The sequence below is a fragment of the Aspergillus affinis genome, assembly GCF_023601865.1.
Source record: "Aspergillus affinis strain CMG 70 chromosome Unknown NODE_228_length_25518_cov_509_819543, whole genome shotgun sequence".
In the NCBI taxonomy this organism is placed as follows: domain Eukaryota; kingdom Fungi; phylum Ascomycota; class Eurotiomycetes; order Eurotiales; family Aspergillaceae; genus Aspergillus; species Aspergillus affinis.
Window position 1 is genome coordinate 7738 of NW_026516009.1, and position 17781 is coordinate 25518.

At 55.2% G+C, this 17781-nt stretch overlaps 3 protein-coding genes across 3 annotated transcripts; 1 reads left to right on the forward strand and 2 right to left on the reverse strand.

Moving 5' to 3' along the window:
• Positions 1-272: 272 nt before the first annotated feature.
• On the reverse strand, positions 273-2076 carry KD926_004697 (uncharacterized protein; the record flags this gene model as incomplete). Its single annotated transcript, XM_053095302.1, has 3 exons — positions 273-761; positions 1587-1770; positions 1826-2076. The coding sequence occupies 3 exons, from the start codon at positions 2074-2076 to the stop codon at positions 273-275; spliced, it is 924 nt and encodes a 307-aa protein (XP_052950014.1).
• Positions 2077-6222: 4146 nt separating this feature from the next.
• On the reverse strand, positions 6223-11295 carry KD926_004698 (uncharacterized protein; the record flags this gene model as incomplete). The annotated part of the gene is made up of 1 exon (XM_053095303.1): positions 6223-11295. The coding sequence occupies one exon, from the start codon at positions 11293-11295 to the stop codon at positions 6223-6225; it is 5073 nt and encodes a 1690-aa protein (XP_052950015.1).
• Positions 11296-13009: 1714 nt separating this feature from the next.
• On the forward strand, positions 13010-17771 carry KD926_004699 (uncharacterized protein; the record flags this gene model as incomplete). Its single annotated transcript, XM_053095305.1, has 6 exons — positions 13010-13027; positions 13141-13166; positions 13741-13769; positions 13832-17448; positions 17501-17675; positions 17731-17771. The coding sequence occupies 6 exons, from the start codon at positions 13010-13012 to the stop codon at positions 17769-17771; spliced, it is 3906 nt and encodes a 1301-aa protein (XP_052950016.1).
• Between the last annotated feature and the right edge of the window lie 10 nt (positions 17772-17781).

Here is a 17781-nt window from a genome sequence, read left to right on the forward strand (position 1 = left end):
AGCTCGGGGGCCCGAGCCGGCTGCCCGGCTACTACCTGCATTAGGACGGCTAGCTTCTCTTTGAACTGCACTACCTGCTGGAAGTACTATGTTACGGCTGGAGGGTGCAGTTATTGCTGCCGCTGCCGGACAGTAAATTGGGCCTGCATAGCCGGCTCGGTCCGCAGCCGGTCCCGGACCCATTGCGGCCCATCTATTGGTCACTGCGTGCGCCCGTCCTTCAAAAAGCTCTATCCTACCGTCCGCTGGATAAGATCGTTGTACATAGCGTGTCACGGGATGACTGGCAGCTCGTGAGTCTGGCTGACGCCAAGGATATCATACAGTTTCTGCTGGGTGACCCCGACCAGCCCATGTACGAAGCCGCGGAAATCGCCTATAGTAAACTGGATGTGCTGGTATCCGATCTCCTCGTTACTGTGCCAGGTAATATGTCCCGCGGCAGTAGTATTGTAATGGATTTTGAGCCCGTATGTCTGCCAATCCAGCAGCGTCTGCATGGGCCCGGCTGTCCCCTGTACCATGAATGCCTGTACTATGGACGCTAACTGTTCCTGGAACGACTTGCCCGTACGGCGATTCCGGGGGGTGGCAACTAGTGGCTGTAACTCCTGGCTGTTAATTCGCACGGACGATGTGGGGGGGAATGACGGAAGCAGGAATCCGGAAGAATATCGTAGCCGGTCTGCCTTGGTCTCGCTGAAATATCCCTTATCGGACTCGATACTTTTCAGCGTATTATCGGTACTGGCTAATGCCCACTAGGTACAGTCTGCCTTTTGCAGCTATATCTAGATAATAGTTTCCGGATCCGGGTCCAGCCATAGTGCTATTTGCACTACCATAAATCGAGTCACCTTGATCACGCGGGATAAGATCGGCGGATAACTTTTAGCATTTCGCCAGCGGTCGTAACTCTAGCCCTATACGGCTATAGCACAGATTAATACATTTTTGTATTCGTATTCCCGCTGTTTCTGGTTTAGTAGCTTGATACAAAACTTCAAGTATCGCTACTCCAGTAGATTCATTTGTCACGCGGCTATCTCGTCTGTTTCATCAGCCTCGATACCTTTATTGTTGTTGTGCAACGGCTGTACGGCTAGCGCCTACAACTGGTGCCACCATTTGCGCTGCTGGAGGGTCATCCCGTACGGCGGGCTGGTCCAATCGTGGGGGGCCTGTATGCGGGCAATAAACGCGAGAATTTGCTGCCACGGCTGGACGTGTTTAACGATACTTTCTGCATTTATGTATGCCTGCAGTGGCTGATGCGGCGGGACAGTCCCGGCATCTGATTGTACCGCAGTAAATCGGATAGCAAAACTACTGGATCGGACCGTCCGCTGGCATTTACGGACTAGCTGTTCCATTGTAGTCTACAGCTGGCGGACTCCCTGTTCGACCGGGTCCTCGGGTTCAGTAGGATCCTCCTCGGGCGGAGCAATTACCCGGGTTAAATCGTGGGGGGTAACAGCTTTCAGGTATTCTGACCAGCCGGTCATGCGCAGCCACGGGTTCGCGTCAGTAATCTCGCACGCCTGAATAGTTTCCTACATCTGCGCTGCCTGTGCCTCGGTCCATACAGTCTCGACCTCCTGTAGCGCCTGATCGATCGTGTCAGGAGTACTGAATGGGATGTCTTCCTCGCCGATAATGGGGATATAATGGGAGCCCTGGCGGGATGGAAAAATCTGCTGGTATGCCACGGGTCGGTAGAACTGTTGCAATTCTTTCTCTGTATCCTGCCGAGCATCTGCGTGGATTCGGCTACGATGGCGCGATTTAGACTATTGATAGATCTTACGCCAATGACGGCACATACTCTCCATACTGCGGCCGACATACATACAGTGGAAGTCCCGTTGGCATAGTAACCCATTGGAATAGATCTTCAGTCTGGGTAAAGGTTGCTGGAGTTGCTTGGGCCATTGCATCTCCGTGAGTTGATGGATAAGGTCGGGCTACTGCTGAACGGCCTCGCTGATCTGCACGGTTTGCTAATGGGAAACCAGCCGATGGGCTCCGTTTTTCAAATGGCACTGGACTTCCTGTGGCCACACGCCGTGCTGGCATGTTTTGCAAATGATAATGGGCAACGTCGGTAGCCGGGTAAAAATCTGATGGTCCATGGTGGCTGCGTAGTGAACTGGCTTAGTAACGTAATACTAACTGATAGTTAGATTGATAACAACAGCTGAATAACTGGGTAAACAGGTATCAGTGCGGATAGAATGGGAAAGATACCGAGTAAATGATATAGTAAAAAACAAAACCTACGTCTTTGCTGGAGAAATCCGATATTTGGCTCTTTTTCTTTCTCTGAGTCGATCGGACGGTTAATCGAACCTATTACGGTCCCGCAATTACGGCTGCAGCGGCTAACGTAATGATGTAACGTAATTACAGTCGAATTCCAACTGTAACGAACGGCTACGCTGGCGATAAGAAATCACGAAAATGTAGAGTATGCATTTAACGAAGAAACTAAGTTAGATTATAAAGCTATATAGGAGCTAATCACAATATATGTGAGTCAGCTCTGACGCTAGTCCCGATCGGGTAGTTAGGTTATAGGGTATCGCGAAGGAACGTCTTCGGAGGCAGATCACAGTCCGCAACAGTTAGATTATTGATAATAGCTGAACCACTAGCTTAATTGCAAGAATGGATGAACCTGGTAGGTCAATACCGTAACCCTAACGATGGAGCCAATTATCCCTGGGTTCTCGGGTTATCACGGTACAGATCTAGGGTGCCTGAGGCACCCCTGTCAGGGACCTTCCGGTATGCTGGGTCACGTGACACCTGTGACATGACCCACAGATAGTACGCGTAATTAGGAGTTTCCCCCAGAACAAGCTGTACTCCAAGTAGCTTGTTCTTCGTCAATACTACGTTTTTGAGGTTAGTGCCTTACAACCCCCTTAGCGTGGCCCGGAACGCTATATTATCTGTTCCGGGATCCGCATATCTCCTGCCTGCCCGCACCTTAACATGGGTAAACGGTATCGGGTGCGGATAGATTAGGGAAGGGACTGGGTAAGTAATATAGTAAAATGCAAAATCTACGTCTTTACTGGAGAATTGGCTCTTATTTCCCCTGAATCGAACGGATGGTCGATCGGACCCATAACGGTCCCGCAATTGGAGTTACAGTGGCGGGCTAATGTGACGATGCAGCGCGGCTACAGTCTAACCCTAACAAAACTGGTTCTCGTTTTCGATCAGCTCCCACGGATTCAAACCAGGATAGATCGGACTGATATTGGATTTACAGATAGATAAGCAGTCGAACTGTATCCTATCCAACTTTGGGACAGAGCAAGCTACAGTAACCTAATTGGGATAAACGTTAAAGTTATATGGTATAAACGTAAACAGGGCAGGCACTAGCTAATTATATAACGTCCTGCGCCCTACCCTAACTGGGATAAACCTTGATCCCACCCGAAGTTGTGGAATAGAAATTTTGTTCTTGATACATTACCCCTAAAATCCATTCTTTTATGTAAATTGATATATATTTTAATCTGTTAATAATATTTTATCTAATATTTATTTCTGTATTAACTAAATCTTATTTAATTTTTTTTATTTTTTATTTGAATTGTTAACTCAAATTATTTATATTACAGTTATATATCTTTTGATACTTGTATTACTAACTGTTACATTTATTATATTTATTTCGCATTATTTAATGTTTTTGTAATTTCTCTTTTTTCTCTATTTAAACTAAAATTAATTTTATCATTTAATACTATTATTTCTGTAAATCTTTTTTTGTAAATCTGAATTGAACTGTTCTATATTATCTCTCGTTCATAAATCCATTTTATAAAATCTGAATGTAATTTATTAACAATTCTTTATATATATTGTTATCTGCTATATTTCTATTTAAATTTCTCTTTTCTTTAAAATTAACAACTTATTTTATAATTGGTTTTGTAATACAATCTTCTGCTGATTTATTGCTATCAATCTGTATTATATTTTTAATACCAGTTAGTCATTATAATTCGGCTAACTTGATCTTCAATATATATTTACTTTAATTTTTATGCCCTTATATCTATCTTTTCTAAATGTTATGTAATTTTTAATGTAAATACCTATATCTCTCTAATGTAAATTAATTTCTATTGTTAAAACCTATATCTGAACTGTTAATTATAAAATCTAATATATATTCCCGGAATATACTAACCCTAATGTATATTTTTCGATAATCTAATTACTATTCTTGCTGTTTTATTATATTTCTACTGTTCTACTACCTTTTAATAAACTATTATATCTATTCTAAATTATCTATTATTACCTATTATCTAACTTTAATAATATTTTATCGGTCCTAAATTGACTGCATTATTTATATCAATCAAATCTTTTTAAAATTATCTTTTATATCTATCAATCTTTTTATTTATTTTAAGCAATCTTTTAGTTTTGCTCTAATACTCTATCTTAATTAGTTCTATTTAAATCGATTATTAAAATATACTATTTTGCTCCTTTTCTATCGCTTTCAATATACCTTTAAAAATCATTCTGTAAAATCCTAATCGAATCGTCCTATAATATCTTTTGCGTATAAATATATTTTATATAACTCTAATATAATTTATTAACAATTTTCGATATATATAATTATCTGCTATATTTTGGCCAAATTTCTCTTTCGTTTCCTAACTTTCTTTATTTTATAAATCTTATCTATTCTACTGATTCTATCTATTTATATATCTTACAATCTTACAATCCTACAATCCTACGTATTTTACAATTCTATCTATTAACTAATCCTATTTATCTTACAATCTTATATATTTTATATATTTTATATATTTTATATATTTTATATATTTTACAATCTTACATATTCTATCTATTGACTAATCCTATCTATTTTATAATCTTATGTATTCTACAATTTTATATATCTTACATTTCTATATATCTTATATATCCTATATATTCTACATATCTTATATATCTTACAATCTTACAATTCTACAATTCTACGTATCCTACAATCCTATCTATTAACTAATCTTATTTATTTTATAATCTTATGTATTCTACAATCTTACGTATCTTACAATCCTTCTATTCTATAAATTCTATCTATTATATTTATCTTTTTAATAATTTTCTTTATTATTTTCTCCTTTTTAAACCTACTAAATTTACCCCTTTTAACTATTGAGTAATTTTATCGATTTTATTTCTATATTAATTTTCCTTTTTTTATCTTATTTTTTTAATTTTTAATTTTATCTATTTAAATTATCAATTGATTCTTTTTCTTTAATTATTTTCTAATGTTTATCTATTAACCGTCTACTTATTCTACTATATTTATTTATTATCTACTAACCTTCTTGATATATTGTTTTTATCTATTTTATTACTCTTATCCACTATTTATTAATCTTATTTATTTTATTGTTCTTATCTTTTTCAATTATTTATTATATTATTTAATCTTACTTATTTACTTGCTTGCTGGTTTACTTTACGATTTGCCTGTCTATCTATCTGTTTGCCTACCTTATCCGCTTGTTAACTGGCCTGCTAACCGGCTTGCTAACTATCTTGCCTATCTGCCTGCCGATCTATCTGGATATCTGTTTATTTACTAACGGATCTGTTCTATGGACTGCTTTCCGGTCTGCTTACCTATCTGTGAATCGGTTAGCTTTATGGCTATCTGCCTACCGTCCCGTTTATTAGCTTACGTATTATTTAGCGGTCTGTTTTATAATTCGTCTGTCTATCTATTGACGGGCCTATTTCTGGATCTGTTTACTTATCTATCTGTTAACTGGCCTGTCTGCTTTTCCTGGCCGATCTGCTTATCTGCCTGTTTATTTACTTGTCTATTTGTCTATCTACTGACCTATCTTTTATGGTCTATCTCCCGGTCTACCTACTTATCGGCTAACGGGCCTGCTTGGTAGCGTTATTCAGGATCTGCTCCGTTGATGGCTTTCTGTATAGCCGGTTTCTCTGCTTGGTGGTCTTGTTCGGGGCTTGCTTCTTCTATGGCCGGCTCTATGATTCTGCCTATTTATCAGCTAACTGGCCTATTCACTGGCCTGCCTGTCTATCTGTCGATCGCTATCGGGTGGGTGAATGGATTATGGCAAAATATATATGTACCTCGAACGATTTGGATCGACGGACTATATACGGGAATAACAGTCGACCTTTCTACCGATCCTCGATCTCCCGATATATCTCCCGCAGCCAGCAATATATATCAAATAACTGGCTGTGCCGGGGCCGTCCCGTCTGCCCTAAAAATGTAATGATGGCGCCTTCATCCTGGTAATCTACCCCGGCCTGCTGCAGTCGTTGCTGCCACAAGCCCTGGATTACCGGTGCCTGGGGTCCAAATACCATGCTCGCTACCATGGGGATCAAAATCCCGCGGTACGCACACTGCGAGCGGTTCTCCCACCCCGGGCACACGGCCTGGGGCATCCCGCACTGGAAACACGCGCTATATCGGGCGTACTGGATCTGCCGCCGGACCTGGACCATCCACCGTTTGGCCGTTTGGCTGTCGGCCGCGCGGCACCCGTACAGATCGTGGCTGGCCCCGTCCCGGCCCTGCAGCGTACAGATATAACAGTGGTCCTGCCACTGCAGCGCCGTTTCCGCTACCTGCTCCTCCGTTAACCGTTCCTGCCGCATCTGCTGCTGCGCCTGAAAATCCGCCTGCGGCCAGTGCCGGGCCCGGGACCCGCCAGTGTCGCCCACGGGCGAAAACGGCCGCGCGGGGGAGACGCCACGATGGGGACTGGGGTCCGGATGCATGGAATATGGCGCCTGGGAGATAAATGACTCGCTACGCGAACGGGAACGGGACGAACTCGGCGTGTTGGATCGGGGCGAAATGGATTCTGCCGGCCGACTCCCACGCTCTATGATGGCAACCGGCTGGCACTGATCACACGGCGTGTCCCCCGCCGGATTATGGCAGTCCTGCCGCAGGTCCCCGTCCACCGGCCCGTCGAGATACCGGTCCAGCGCCTGCCGACGACATCGTGCCTCTAAATACCCCTGCACCCGCTCGGACTCGCCCGGGGCCATCTCGCCCATCCACCTCGCCGGCGTATCCCATCCGAGCGGCTGGATGATAATGGCCGTGCTGGCCTGCCCGTCCCGCCCCGCGCGCCCGCTTTCCTGCGCGTAGTCGAGTAGCGTCCGCGGCGCGCCGAGGTGGATGATGCAGCGGATGTCGGGAATATCAACCCCCATCCCGAGCGCACTCGTCGCCACCAGTACCGGCGCGGCCCCGTCGATGAACTGCTGCAGCACCCCGGCCCGATCCGGCTGCCCGCTGTAGTACGCCGGGCAGTCCAGCAGCCGCGCCATCGCCGTAACCTGGCTCACTACGTTCGCGTAGAGTATTACCTTCCCCGGCCGCGCCTGCCGGATCTGCCGCTGCACAAAGTCCTGCACTGCCGCCGTCTCCAGCCACGCCTGCGGTCCGGGGCTCACGCCCGCGGGCAGTGCCGGCCGCCAGACCCCGTACCGGATGTTGGCCCGACTGGTTCGTCCGCGGAACATGCGCGCCGTCTCTCGCGCGTGCCCGATCCGCTCAAAGAACCGCGGCTCCTCGCTGGGGGGCAACGTGGCCGTCAGATATACCATCTGCGTGCGCGCGGCCGTCAGATGGCCCAGCCGCCGCATCGCCGGCCGGAAGTCCGCCTGGTCGTTCAGCACGATATGGCACTCGTCTACGACCACTCGGTCCAGCCGCTGCTGCACCCGCAGCCGGTTGACGAACGAGTGGAAGTCGGGGTGCTCGGTCGACTCGGGCGTTACTAGCACGATCGACGCGTCGTCCGGCGGGCAGCGGCTCTCCCACGCCACGCACGCGATCCCGAGCCGCTGGCACCGGCGCTGCAGATCCTGCCGCAGCGACAGCAGCGGCACCACCACGATCGTCGTGCCCCCCGGCTCCAGCCACGCCGGCAGCATAAACAGCATGCTCTTCCCGCCCCCCGTCGGCATCACCGCTACCGCCGGACTCGCGCCGTCCTGGATCGCCCGCAGCGCCGGCCCCTGCACCCCCCGCAGCTGCAGACCCGCCTGCCCGGTCATCTGCCGCGCCGCCTGCGTCACGTCCGCCTGGCTCAGGCGGTGCTGCCGCCACACCCGATGCTCGCCCGCCGCCTCCTCCCACGGCGCGCGTTTGCGCTTGCCGAGTGCGCTGGGCAGGTCCACCGCCGCCTGCGCCGACGGGAAGCCGAGGAAGCGGTGCCAGTCCTCGCTGCTGAGCCGGAACATCGCCTGCCGGTGCGCCGTCGTGCCCGCCGCCTCCGTCACCTGCCGCCCGTACATCAGTCCGGCGAGATGGGACGAGTGCGCCGCCTGCAGATCCGCGATGTGGCCCACCCACTGCTCGGGGTCCATGCGATCCTCGTCGTCCGCGTCGATCCCGGTGAGCTCCGTCGCCCGCTCCTCCTGCTGGTTGTGCGCGAACTGACTGCTGGGCCGCAGAAACCGCCGGCTGATCCCCACCGCGATATCCCGATATGCGAGAATCGTGACGCCTTTCCGGCTCAGTCGCGCCTCCGTCTCCCGTTGCAGAATCCGACGGAATCGATCGGATGACCACGCTCGGCCGCTTCCCGGATCGACGCTCCAGAGATATGACCAATCGCGGGCCTTGTGGCCCACGGGCGGATCATCGCTTTCGCCCGTGGGCCAAACGGCGGTGGTTTCGACCGGGGCCAAGTTATCGAGGTCGGCCCCGGTCGAAACCCCGGGACTGTGGCCGTCGGGTAGCGTGCTGCGGGGGGGATGGCTGGCCACGATCAGCTGCTGCACAAATGGTAGCACGAGCCACAGGTAGTACACCAGTAGCTCCCCGACCTCCCGCGGGAGATAGCGATGGATGACCTTGGTGTCGTTGCTGGCGTAGAAGCCCTTGTGGTATGCGCTGACCAGTGTGACCATCCCGTCCTCGATGTATATACTGCGGCGGCGGTTCCGGTCCGTGTTCACATGCTGCAGACTGAGCAACTCCGGGATCCGCCCCGGCTGACCCGCCACCATATGTACGAGCACCGCCAGCTGCTCCTTAAACCGCGCAACCCGCTGGAAATACGCCCGCACCTTGGGGGGGTGGAAGTGGTCGGTGCGGATAAACTCTCGCTGGAGCAGCGGATCGGCCCGCACCCGGTCGATCAGCCACCGCCGCCCCACCACCGGCCACGGCGTGCGCGCGTCCCGCAGAAAGCTCCAGCCGGGCGTGCTCTCCGTGGGGTCATCGTACAGTTTCCGCCATGGGATCGCCGGCGGCGTCTCCGTGAAGAGCAGCTGCTGCAGCAGATCCCGCGTCGCCCCCGTCAGCCCGTGCACGAACCCCCGGAAGCCCCCCATCGTAAACTGGATGTCCTTGTATAGGATCTCGTCCGCCCCGAGCCACGCCACGTGCCCCGGCGCCGTACTGTTGAAGTGCACCTTCAGCCCGTACGTCCGCCAGTCGAGCAGTGTCTGCATCGGCCCCTGCGTCCCCCGGATCATAAACCGCTGGACCATCCGCTCCACCTGCTCGGGGAACGTGCGCGCACTCCCTCCCTCCAGCGTCGACATGGGGCTGCTGCGGACGGGATACACGGGCGTGCCGAACCCGGCACTGGATGGCGCACTCGACGGGGGCTCCCTGGAGCGCTCTCGAGCCAGAGGGCGCGCATAGCGAGAATTCGGATATGACGACGGCGTCCCGGGGGCCCAACCCATGGCACCGTACGACGGTACAGGGCCGCTGGACGGAGAAGCACTGACGTATCCCTCGTCCAGATCCTCTAGCCCGTCATCGGCGCTGGTCAACGCCCACGGGACGTCGGTTTGCCGCCTCCGCCACAGGTCGATAATCTGCCGCGCCGCGGGGTCCAGCCACAGCGCCTTCTGCACGACGAAGAACCGCGCGATCTTGATCACCTTGGACAGAATGGGGGGGTAGCTGTCGGCGGACCGCCACCCGTGCTCGCTGCGGCCCAGCACCGCCATCGCGCACACCAGCGCGCTCTCGTACTCGTGACCCCGCTGCCGTTGGTTCAGCAGCTCCACGCAGAACTCCAGGCACGCCCGCTCTCGGGTGGTCATTACCCACTGCCGCAGCTCCTCCGGATCCTCCGCCTCGTCGTGGTCCGCCGCCGCCGCCTCCACCACGGCGTCCTCCGCCTGCATCGCCTGCCACAGTCGACGCCACTTCTGCCGCTGCCGGGGGGTGAAGTCGTACGGGGGGCTCGCCCAGTCGTGGGGCGCCTGCGTCCGCGCAAAGAACGTCAGCAACTGCTGCCACGGGTATACGTGCCGCTGGATGCTCTCCTCGTCCATGTACGCCAGCAGCGGGCGATACGGTAGCTCCTTCTGCTGCGTCCGCACCGCCTCCATCCGGATTGCCGACCCGCAGTGCTGTACCGTCCGCTGACTCTTCCGCGCGAGCTGGTCGACGGTCCCCCAGAGTGCTTGGATGGCCGTCTCCACTGCATCGTCCCGGTCCCGGTGGGCCGCTGGATGTCGCCCACGGGCAGAATCTCGCCCCTGGGCCAGATCCTCGGGGTCGGGGGCTGCCACACTCCGCAACAAGTCCTCGGGCGGGATATCGCGGAGAAAGACCGCCCACTGCGTGAACCGCAGCCACGGGTTAGCGTCGGTGATGGAATCGGGTTGGATCGGCTCGCCCGCCTGCGCCCGTTCTGCCGCCTCCCACGCCCGGATCACGGCGTCCACCGCGTGCTGCGCCTGATCGGGAGCGGGCTGGGGAGACTGGCGGCCGTCTGGGAACCGGATGTGGATATAGTGAGATCCACGGCCGCTGGGGAAGACCTGCTGCCAGGAGACCGTACGAAACGATCGTTGTAGTTCCGCCTCGCTGCGGGCACGCTCGGATGGGGGCAATCGGCCGCGGCGGGTCTGTTGAGACCAGTGATGAACCTGGCGCCAATGCTTCCGCAGAGATTCCATGGTGGAGGCGATGAAACGGCATGGATCAGACCCACGCTGGCAGAGTAGTCCGCGGCGATGGCAGGGGAGAATGGGGAGCGGGATGTCTAATACGGTAGGAATCTGGATGTTGGTATTCTCCTGCTCGATCTGGGGCCATTGCCGGATGGCCTGGATAATGGAGGCTACATCAGCATGGGGCAGTGCATGCTGATTTTTAAGATGATTCTCGGCCTCCGGTAATCGAACGCCATAGCCGCAGTGACGGCAGATGAGAACCTTTAATTGTGGGAGTACCTGAAAAAGCTCGGCCTCCATTCCGGAAGGTGAAGGGTTAGTAGCTAAGTGGGGGTTTATACGTTGAGGAAAATCAACAGCTACCCCTGAGTAGTTAGTTATATTTTACGGCCGCGGTTCACCGCCTAGGCACGTGTCCTGCCGTCCCCTGCTGGGGCAAAGGCCGCCAGGGGGGTAAGCCCTGGGCGTCACTAACTAGTTCTAGTTCTAGTTCTAAGTACAAAATAAGGGACTTTAGCGCTTTAAATAGCTGCTGCAGTCAAGAAGCAGCGCCTGTGGATCAGGCAGAGGTTAATGCCAGCTGCAGAGGTCCTCCTAATCTCCATGACCTATCCTACTACCTCTATCTTTTTTTTTGGGGGGGGGTCTCAGTCTAGCTGAGGTAATGAATGCCGAGTGCATATATCTTCGAAGAAACGAGTTTCTGAGAGCCACGCAGCCAGCTCGGTTGTGCCTTTTGGGGTGCCAAGCAGGTAAGGGATTATATTAGAAGGGGACCCTGGAGGTCGGGGCAGGCGCCTCTTTGCTGTGACGGGGACTCAATCTAGAAGAGAAGATGTTCCATTCTTCAACTATCTAGGCAGTAGTTCCACGAGAATAACAAACATGAAAAGGAGAAGGAAAGAAGATCCGGTAGTGGGGTTTCCCAGGTGTAAAGAATAACCAAGTCACCTGACCAGCCTAACCTGTGACCACGAGCGTCACATTTGCTATACGGCAGAAGAGGAAATGTAATGTAGTCTTTCTTGTACTGCAGCCGCAGAAGAGCCCCTATGTATTGCCTGAGGCAGAGCCTCAGGCAGGAATGCATCCAGGAAGGTTTCTCTATTCCGGGAAGTTCCTCGGCTCAGGAAGTGACAATCCGGAAAATCCCCTGATTTCAGGAGGTAACAATGCCGGAGAATGCTCCCAACTAGACTCCCAACCAGACCACACATGAGCAGCGCATCCTGCCATATCGGTAGCGCGCCCCTGGTGCGAAACCCCCTCGGGATTGGACGGATACACGCGAGGTCCCGCCCGGTAACCCTCAACCCTATCGACGTCATGAACGAGATCCAGCCGATTGGAACCTGCGCCATTCTTGGCGTGATGTTCATTAAAAATAGGAATATTCATTAGGCGGGAAACGACCCGATAGAGGTTCGCTTCAGCAGAGCTAGGATATGACGAAGTCAAGGTCGCCAGGCCGTTTCGGCCCCCGGGCCAGAGTCCCCGGGCGGGGACCTCTCTTACTTTGCTAGTTGAGCCGCCAGGGATCTCGATCACCCAGGGGTCCTATAGTCTCCGGGGTTTGGCCCACGGGCGATAGGATTTCCGCCCAGGGGCTAAAACATCGGGGGGGACTAGCCGCTTTATTGTAGACTGTACCGAGGATCAGCGTTAGTGGAATGTAGTGAAAAATGGTATAACCCGGATTAGATCTGGGCTGATGTTGCATGCGGTGTAGAATCGATTACATATCTAGCGTGAAGTCATGTAGATATACGGCGAGAACGTGGCCGTAAGGCATTCTTCCGATGCGCACGGCTGCGGTAATCCACGGCCCCGCTATACCTGTAGATATTACGCTATCCGCCATCCCGATTTCTATCCCCGCGGATCAAACATCACCCCGGCTGCTGGTGTAGAAATTAGGGACTTGGACATTTCCGAGGGTGAGGGCTGACTGGACACCAACTCAGGCATTTTTATCAGCGCGGCTGGGGTAAGTACCGCCCTCGAAATACCGGCAATGAAAGACACTTCAATTGTGAGCTCCAATGTCTGGCACAGCTGAATGAGACATGATTTTACGAATCAGATGGATCAAGGGATGCACCCTGCGTATCTATTCCGGGTACTCGATATTTTGCCCGGGGGCAGATCGAGGAGGCTCTGCGACCTGCAACGTGCGTGACAGGTTACACAAGAGCTAGCTGCTATATTCCGGTTGGGCCAATCAGACGCTTTAACGTCTTTTTCTGATTGTAAATATTCACTACCGACCTACTGCCCCTGCCTCTCCCTCTTTCTTTCTCTCTCTCTCCCCCCCTCCCTCTTTCTTTCTCTCTCTCCCCCCCTCCCTCCCTCTTTCTTTCTCTCTCCCTCTCCGTTATCTGTCTCGCCGTGATCTCTATCTCCCTTCCTTTGTCTTATCTCATATTGATCTCTCACTGCCTTGCAAAGGCCCTTTCTACTCACCTAGACTATCGTCTTGATCTCTCTATCCCAACTAAGGTAAGGGAGTCAGTGTCCCGTTTCTGCATGTTATTCCTTCGTTCGAATCGATCGGTCGACCGATTTGAGGGGGAGAGTGCCGGTTAAAGATTCGACCCTGTCGTGTCTCGGCCATTTAGCCCAGGGGCGGGATCAGTACCGCCCGGGGGCCAAATCCCGTTACCTTCGGCCCAAGTTCTCCTTCCCGATCTCCCGGTCCGGGCTAGGGTCCCTAAGCAACAGGCTAACCGGTGTGTTATCGTCTAGACACTTCTTACCGGTCCGCAATGGCCGCGGTAAACCCTCCCACCAGAGGCGGTAATTCTTCCTCCCGGAAGGGTCGGCCCCCCCCGGACAGCCGACAGCGTCTTCCCCGGCATCGACTATAACTTTGCGTACCTCAAAACCCTCGACGATAACGCCCAGAATCTGGCGGGGGCCCTGGGCCTCGCTGACACGGCGCAGCTGTGGCGGTTGTATCTCGACGATATCGACAGCATGGAGGTCCTGACGGCTTACGTGGAGCATCGCCGGGGGCGGTTTGGCGCCGGCCAGAGCGAGCTCAAGGACTCGGATTGTAAGGTCCTAGATACCACCCTCGGGCAGGTGATCTATGACCGCGTGGCACGCACCGTCTGGACCCGGCGGGATGCCCCCTCGCTGCAGAGCAGTGGGGTCACCAATGTCACCTTCTACGCGATCATGACCCTGTGGTATGCCTGCGAACTGATCGAGGCCAAGCCGAGCCTCTTCTCGCCCGCAACGCGGCCGAGGGCCAGCCCCCCCACCTTCGACCCTTATGACCTGGTGCACGCCTGGAAACTGTTGGCGTTTGTCTACAGGCAAGAAGAAAAAGACCGCGTACCGAGGAAGCGGAAACCGCAACGCAACAAGGCACACGCGCCCGTCTTCGCGCGTCGCCCCGCGTCAGGCCGGTGGGCTACCACCCCGGACCTGGAGATATTGCCCCCGGGCGAAACCGCCGGTACCGTCACCCTGAGTGACGCCCAGCCTGATGGCGGACCCGGACCAGCCCCCCCGGCCGCGGGCGGCGACCCGATCCCGGAGGATTGGCCCAGTTCGGCATCGGAAGGGGGCGACGAGGACGAGGCGTTCGTAGCGAGCAACGTCACGGTCGACGAGATGCGCCAGACCCTAGAGATCGAGGAGCAGATCCTTGCCTTCATGCCGGGCGCGCCCCGGGCCGCCCAGGCCAAGGACCGGCCGGCACTAAGCCCGGCGCAGCGAACCCGGTTACTGGAGCTGCTCACGCACGACCTCGACAAGTGGGTGGTATACGCCAAAGACCCGGCCCCGGCGGCAGAATCGGGCCCAGGCGCCGACACCGAGTTGGTCGCGACCCTCACCCAGCTCGCCCTCGCCGAGGAAGCGGCCGTCAACCCCGACGGGGACGGCGGCGGCGGCAGCGACGCGGAGTCGACCCATACGGCCGAGGGGCCAACGATCCCGGACCTGTCAAGAATCGTGCGGGAGTCGATGCGCCGCGCATCCGCGCTCGCGCCAAGTTACCTGGAGAGCTGCCACGAGCTAGGGCTGGACCGGACCCATCCTGTCGTCTCGGGAGCTGCCGGCGCGGAACCCGTGGCGCTAAAACCCTGGCAAGTGGTAGCGGTCGAATGGATGCGACGTCAGGAGCAGTTGCCCATCCGCGGGGGCCTGCTCGCCGACGGGTGCGGGTTGGGCAAAACGCTCACCGCCCTGAGCCTGATCTACCTCGCTCCTTCGTTGTCGCCCCCGGGCAAAAACTATAAGCCCACCCTCGTCATCTGTCCCAGCGGGGTGGTCTACGGGTGGGCTAAGGAAATCATTCGCCGGCTCGGGAATGCGCTGACCCTGCTCATCTTCTACGGGCGTAAAGCCACGACGGTCGACGTTGCGCTCAAAGGGCTGGTGGTCGACACGGCCGACGACCTGCAGACCCGCCTGGCCGCGCTGCGCGACGATCAGATCACGACGGCCCGCACAGTGGTCCTGACGGCCTACTCGACGTGGGCAATCCGGACGACGGAACCCGAGGTGGAGGACGACCACAACGACGCCGACGGGGCGGAGAACCCGGACGTCCGTCGGGAGGACCACGATGATGACCCGGACGAGGACGGGGAGGCCTGGGACGCCGCAACCGAGGTGGATGAGGGGGAGGACGGCGGCCTAGGAGGGGCCCTTACCCGGCGGGATGCCATCCGATACCTGGGCAATCTCCAGTCCGCCCTGAGCCAGGCCGATGCCGCCGCTGAGGGCCACCGCGCCCGGCGCCGGCCGGCGCAGTCGTACTGCTCCCGGTTTCCGCGCGTGTTTGGCCGGGTCGTGGCCGACGAGGCGCATGCCATTAAGACGATCCGAACCCGCAGTCACCAGGCCGTCTCATTGCTGGAGGCGGACGCTTTCTGGGGCCTGACGGCCACCCCGATTTGGAATCGCCCCGTCGACCTGTGTGGGTACCTGGTCCAGCTCTACCGGCAGGCGGATTACCACGACCACCACGACCACCACGACGACACCGACGATACCGACGACGGCCCGGAGGAGGGGGAAGCGCCGAAGGGCCGGATGAGGAAGACTGACGTGCTCGCGGAATACCTTGACTGGGCCGCGCGGGAGGGAACCGCCTGGGACGAGGAGGACGAGCCCCCTTACCACCTCTTGGCCCCGCAGCGTCTGGCCGTCATTGCCGGCCGCGGGGACATGACCGCGCGTCAGGGTCTGATCGCGCTGCCCGTCATCCTGCGGATGGTCTGCCTGGCCCGCGACATGGGCGACACCATGGAGGTTTCGCCCATGGGCGAAACCCGGGAGGCGATCCGGATCGGACACGAGATCCCACCCCTGGGGGTTGCCACTATCGAGCTGAAGCATACCACCGCCAGCCGCGTCCTGCACAAGCAGGTCGTGACCCGGATTATCGCAACGGCCGGGCTGCAACGGTCCCCGCTCACGGCCGGCGTCCGCCGGCGCCTCGCGCACCTGGCGTTTTACCCGCGGCTGGAGATCCTCTACCGCCGTCTCGGGAAGAAGAGGTCCCGGGCGGCCTCCGTCGCGCGGTACGCGGCTCAGGGCGACCTGGGATTCAACACGTTCTTTCGGAAGACGACCCTGGATCCCGTCTGCATGCCCCCGAGCACGCGGTTCGCGATGGCTTTCTACCTGGCTGCCCACTGCGTCAAGCTCCGTTACCTCTGCCGAATCCTCGAGGCCGAGGGGCTGTTCGGGCCCGTTGCCGCACCGGGCGCGCCCCACCCCCGGTTCCTGATCTTTACCCAATGGCCCACCGTCCGCTGGGTGGTCCTGATGTTCCTGCACGCTCTGGGGGTCGAGGTGACCACCATCGTGGCGGGCATGACGACCGACGAGCGCGCCCACGCCGCTAACACCTTCAATGCCCCGGACAGCGGCGTCTCCGTGTTGGTAACCAGCTTTCAGACCGGCGCCGTCGGGATCAACCTGCATGACCAGTGCTCGCGTGCTATCTTCATGGAGCCGCCCCAGGGGGTCAACGGCGCCCTCCAGGCGATGGGACGCCTCCACCGCCTGGGGCAGCGCTACCCCCAGAAGGTCTGGATTCTGTCCCAGGTCCAGTCCTTTGACGCCCACGTGGAGGACAGCAACATCCTGAAGGCCCTCCCGCAGGTGGCCGCCGACCTGGAGCCCATCCTCCGGGCGGCAGGCCTCCGGGCGGAAGCGGCCGGCGACGATACCGGCGAGGAAACGAACCAGGAGGAGGTCTTTCACCGGGTGGCGGTGGCCAAGCTCGCCAGCTTGCTCGGTCGGCGCGCCCCGGATCTCAGCCACGGCACCCTGGACGACTGGGCTACCGAGCTCACCGGCCAACCGAACCCGGCAAGTGACAAGAATCCGGCATCTACGGACCACATGCCCAGTGACGACCGCCCCGACGACGACAACGGCCACCATCACGGCCGGCCGAACCCGAAACGCCCCAAGACCGACCATCAGGTACGTGGCTTGTGGCCCCTGGGCGAGAACCGGGAGACTAACCTACCGATAGGGATCCGACGGGCCGACGGCTCCGCCGCCCCGGAATCGCGACACCGATCTCCAAGCAGCGGATACCACTACAAACGGTCTAATGCCAGTTTCCTTACCGCCTGTGGGCCCAATGAAAAACCTACCGACGGAAAACAAGAAAGGGAAAGATTCCGACGCGAATAATCCGGATCCTGGTATGTCGTTGTCACCCGTAGGCCAAAAGGAACGAGCCCGTCCCGGCTAACGTAGTTGAGAAGGTTCGTCGCGCCGGTCCACCCGGCTCCGTTTGAGGCCACCGAA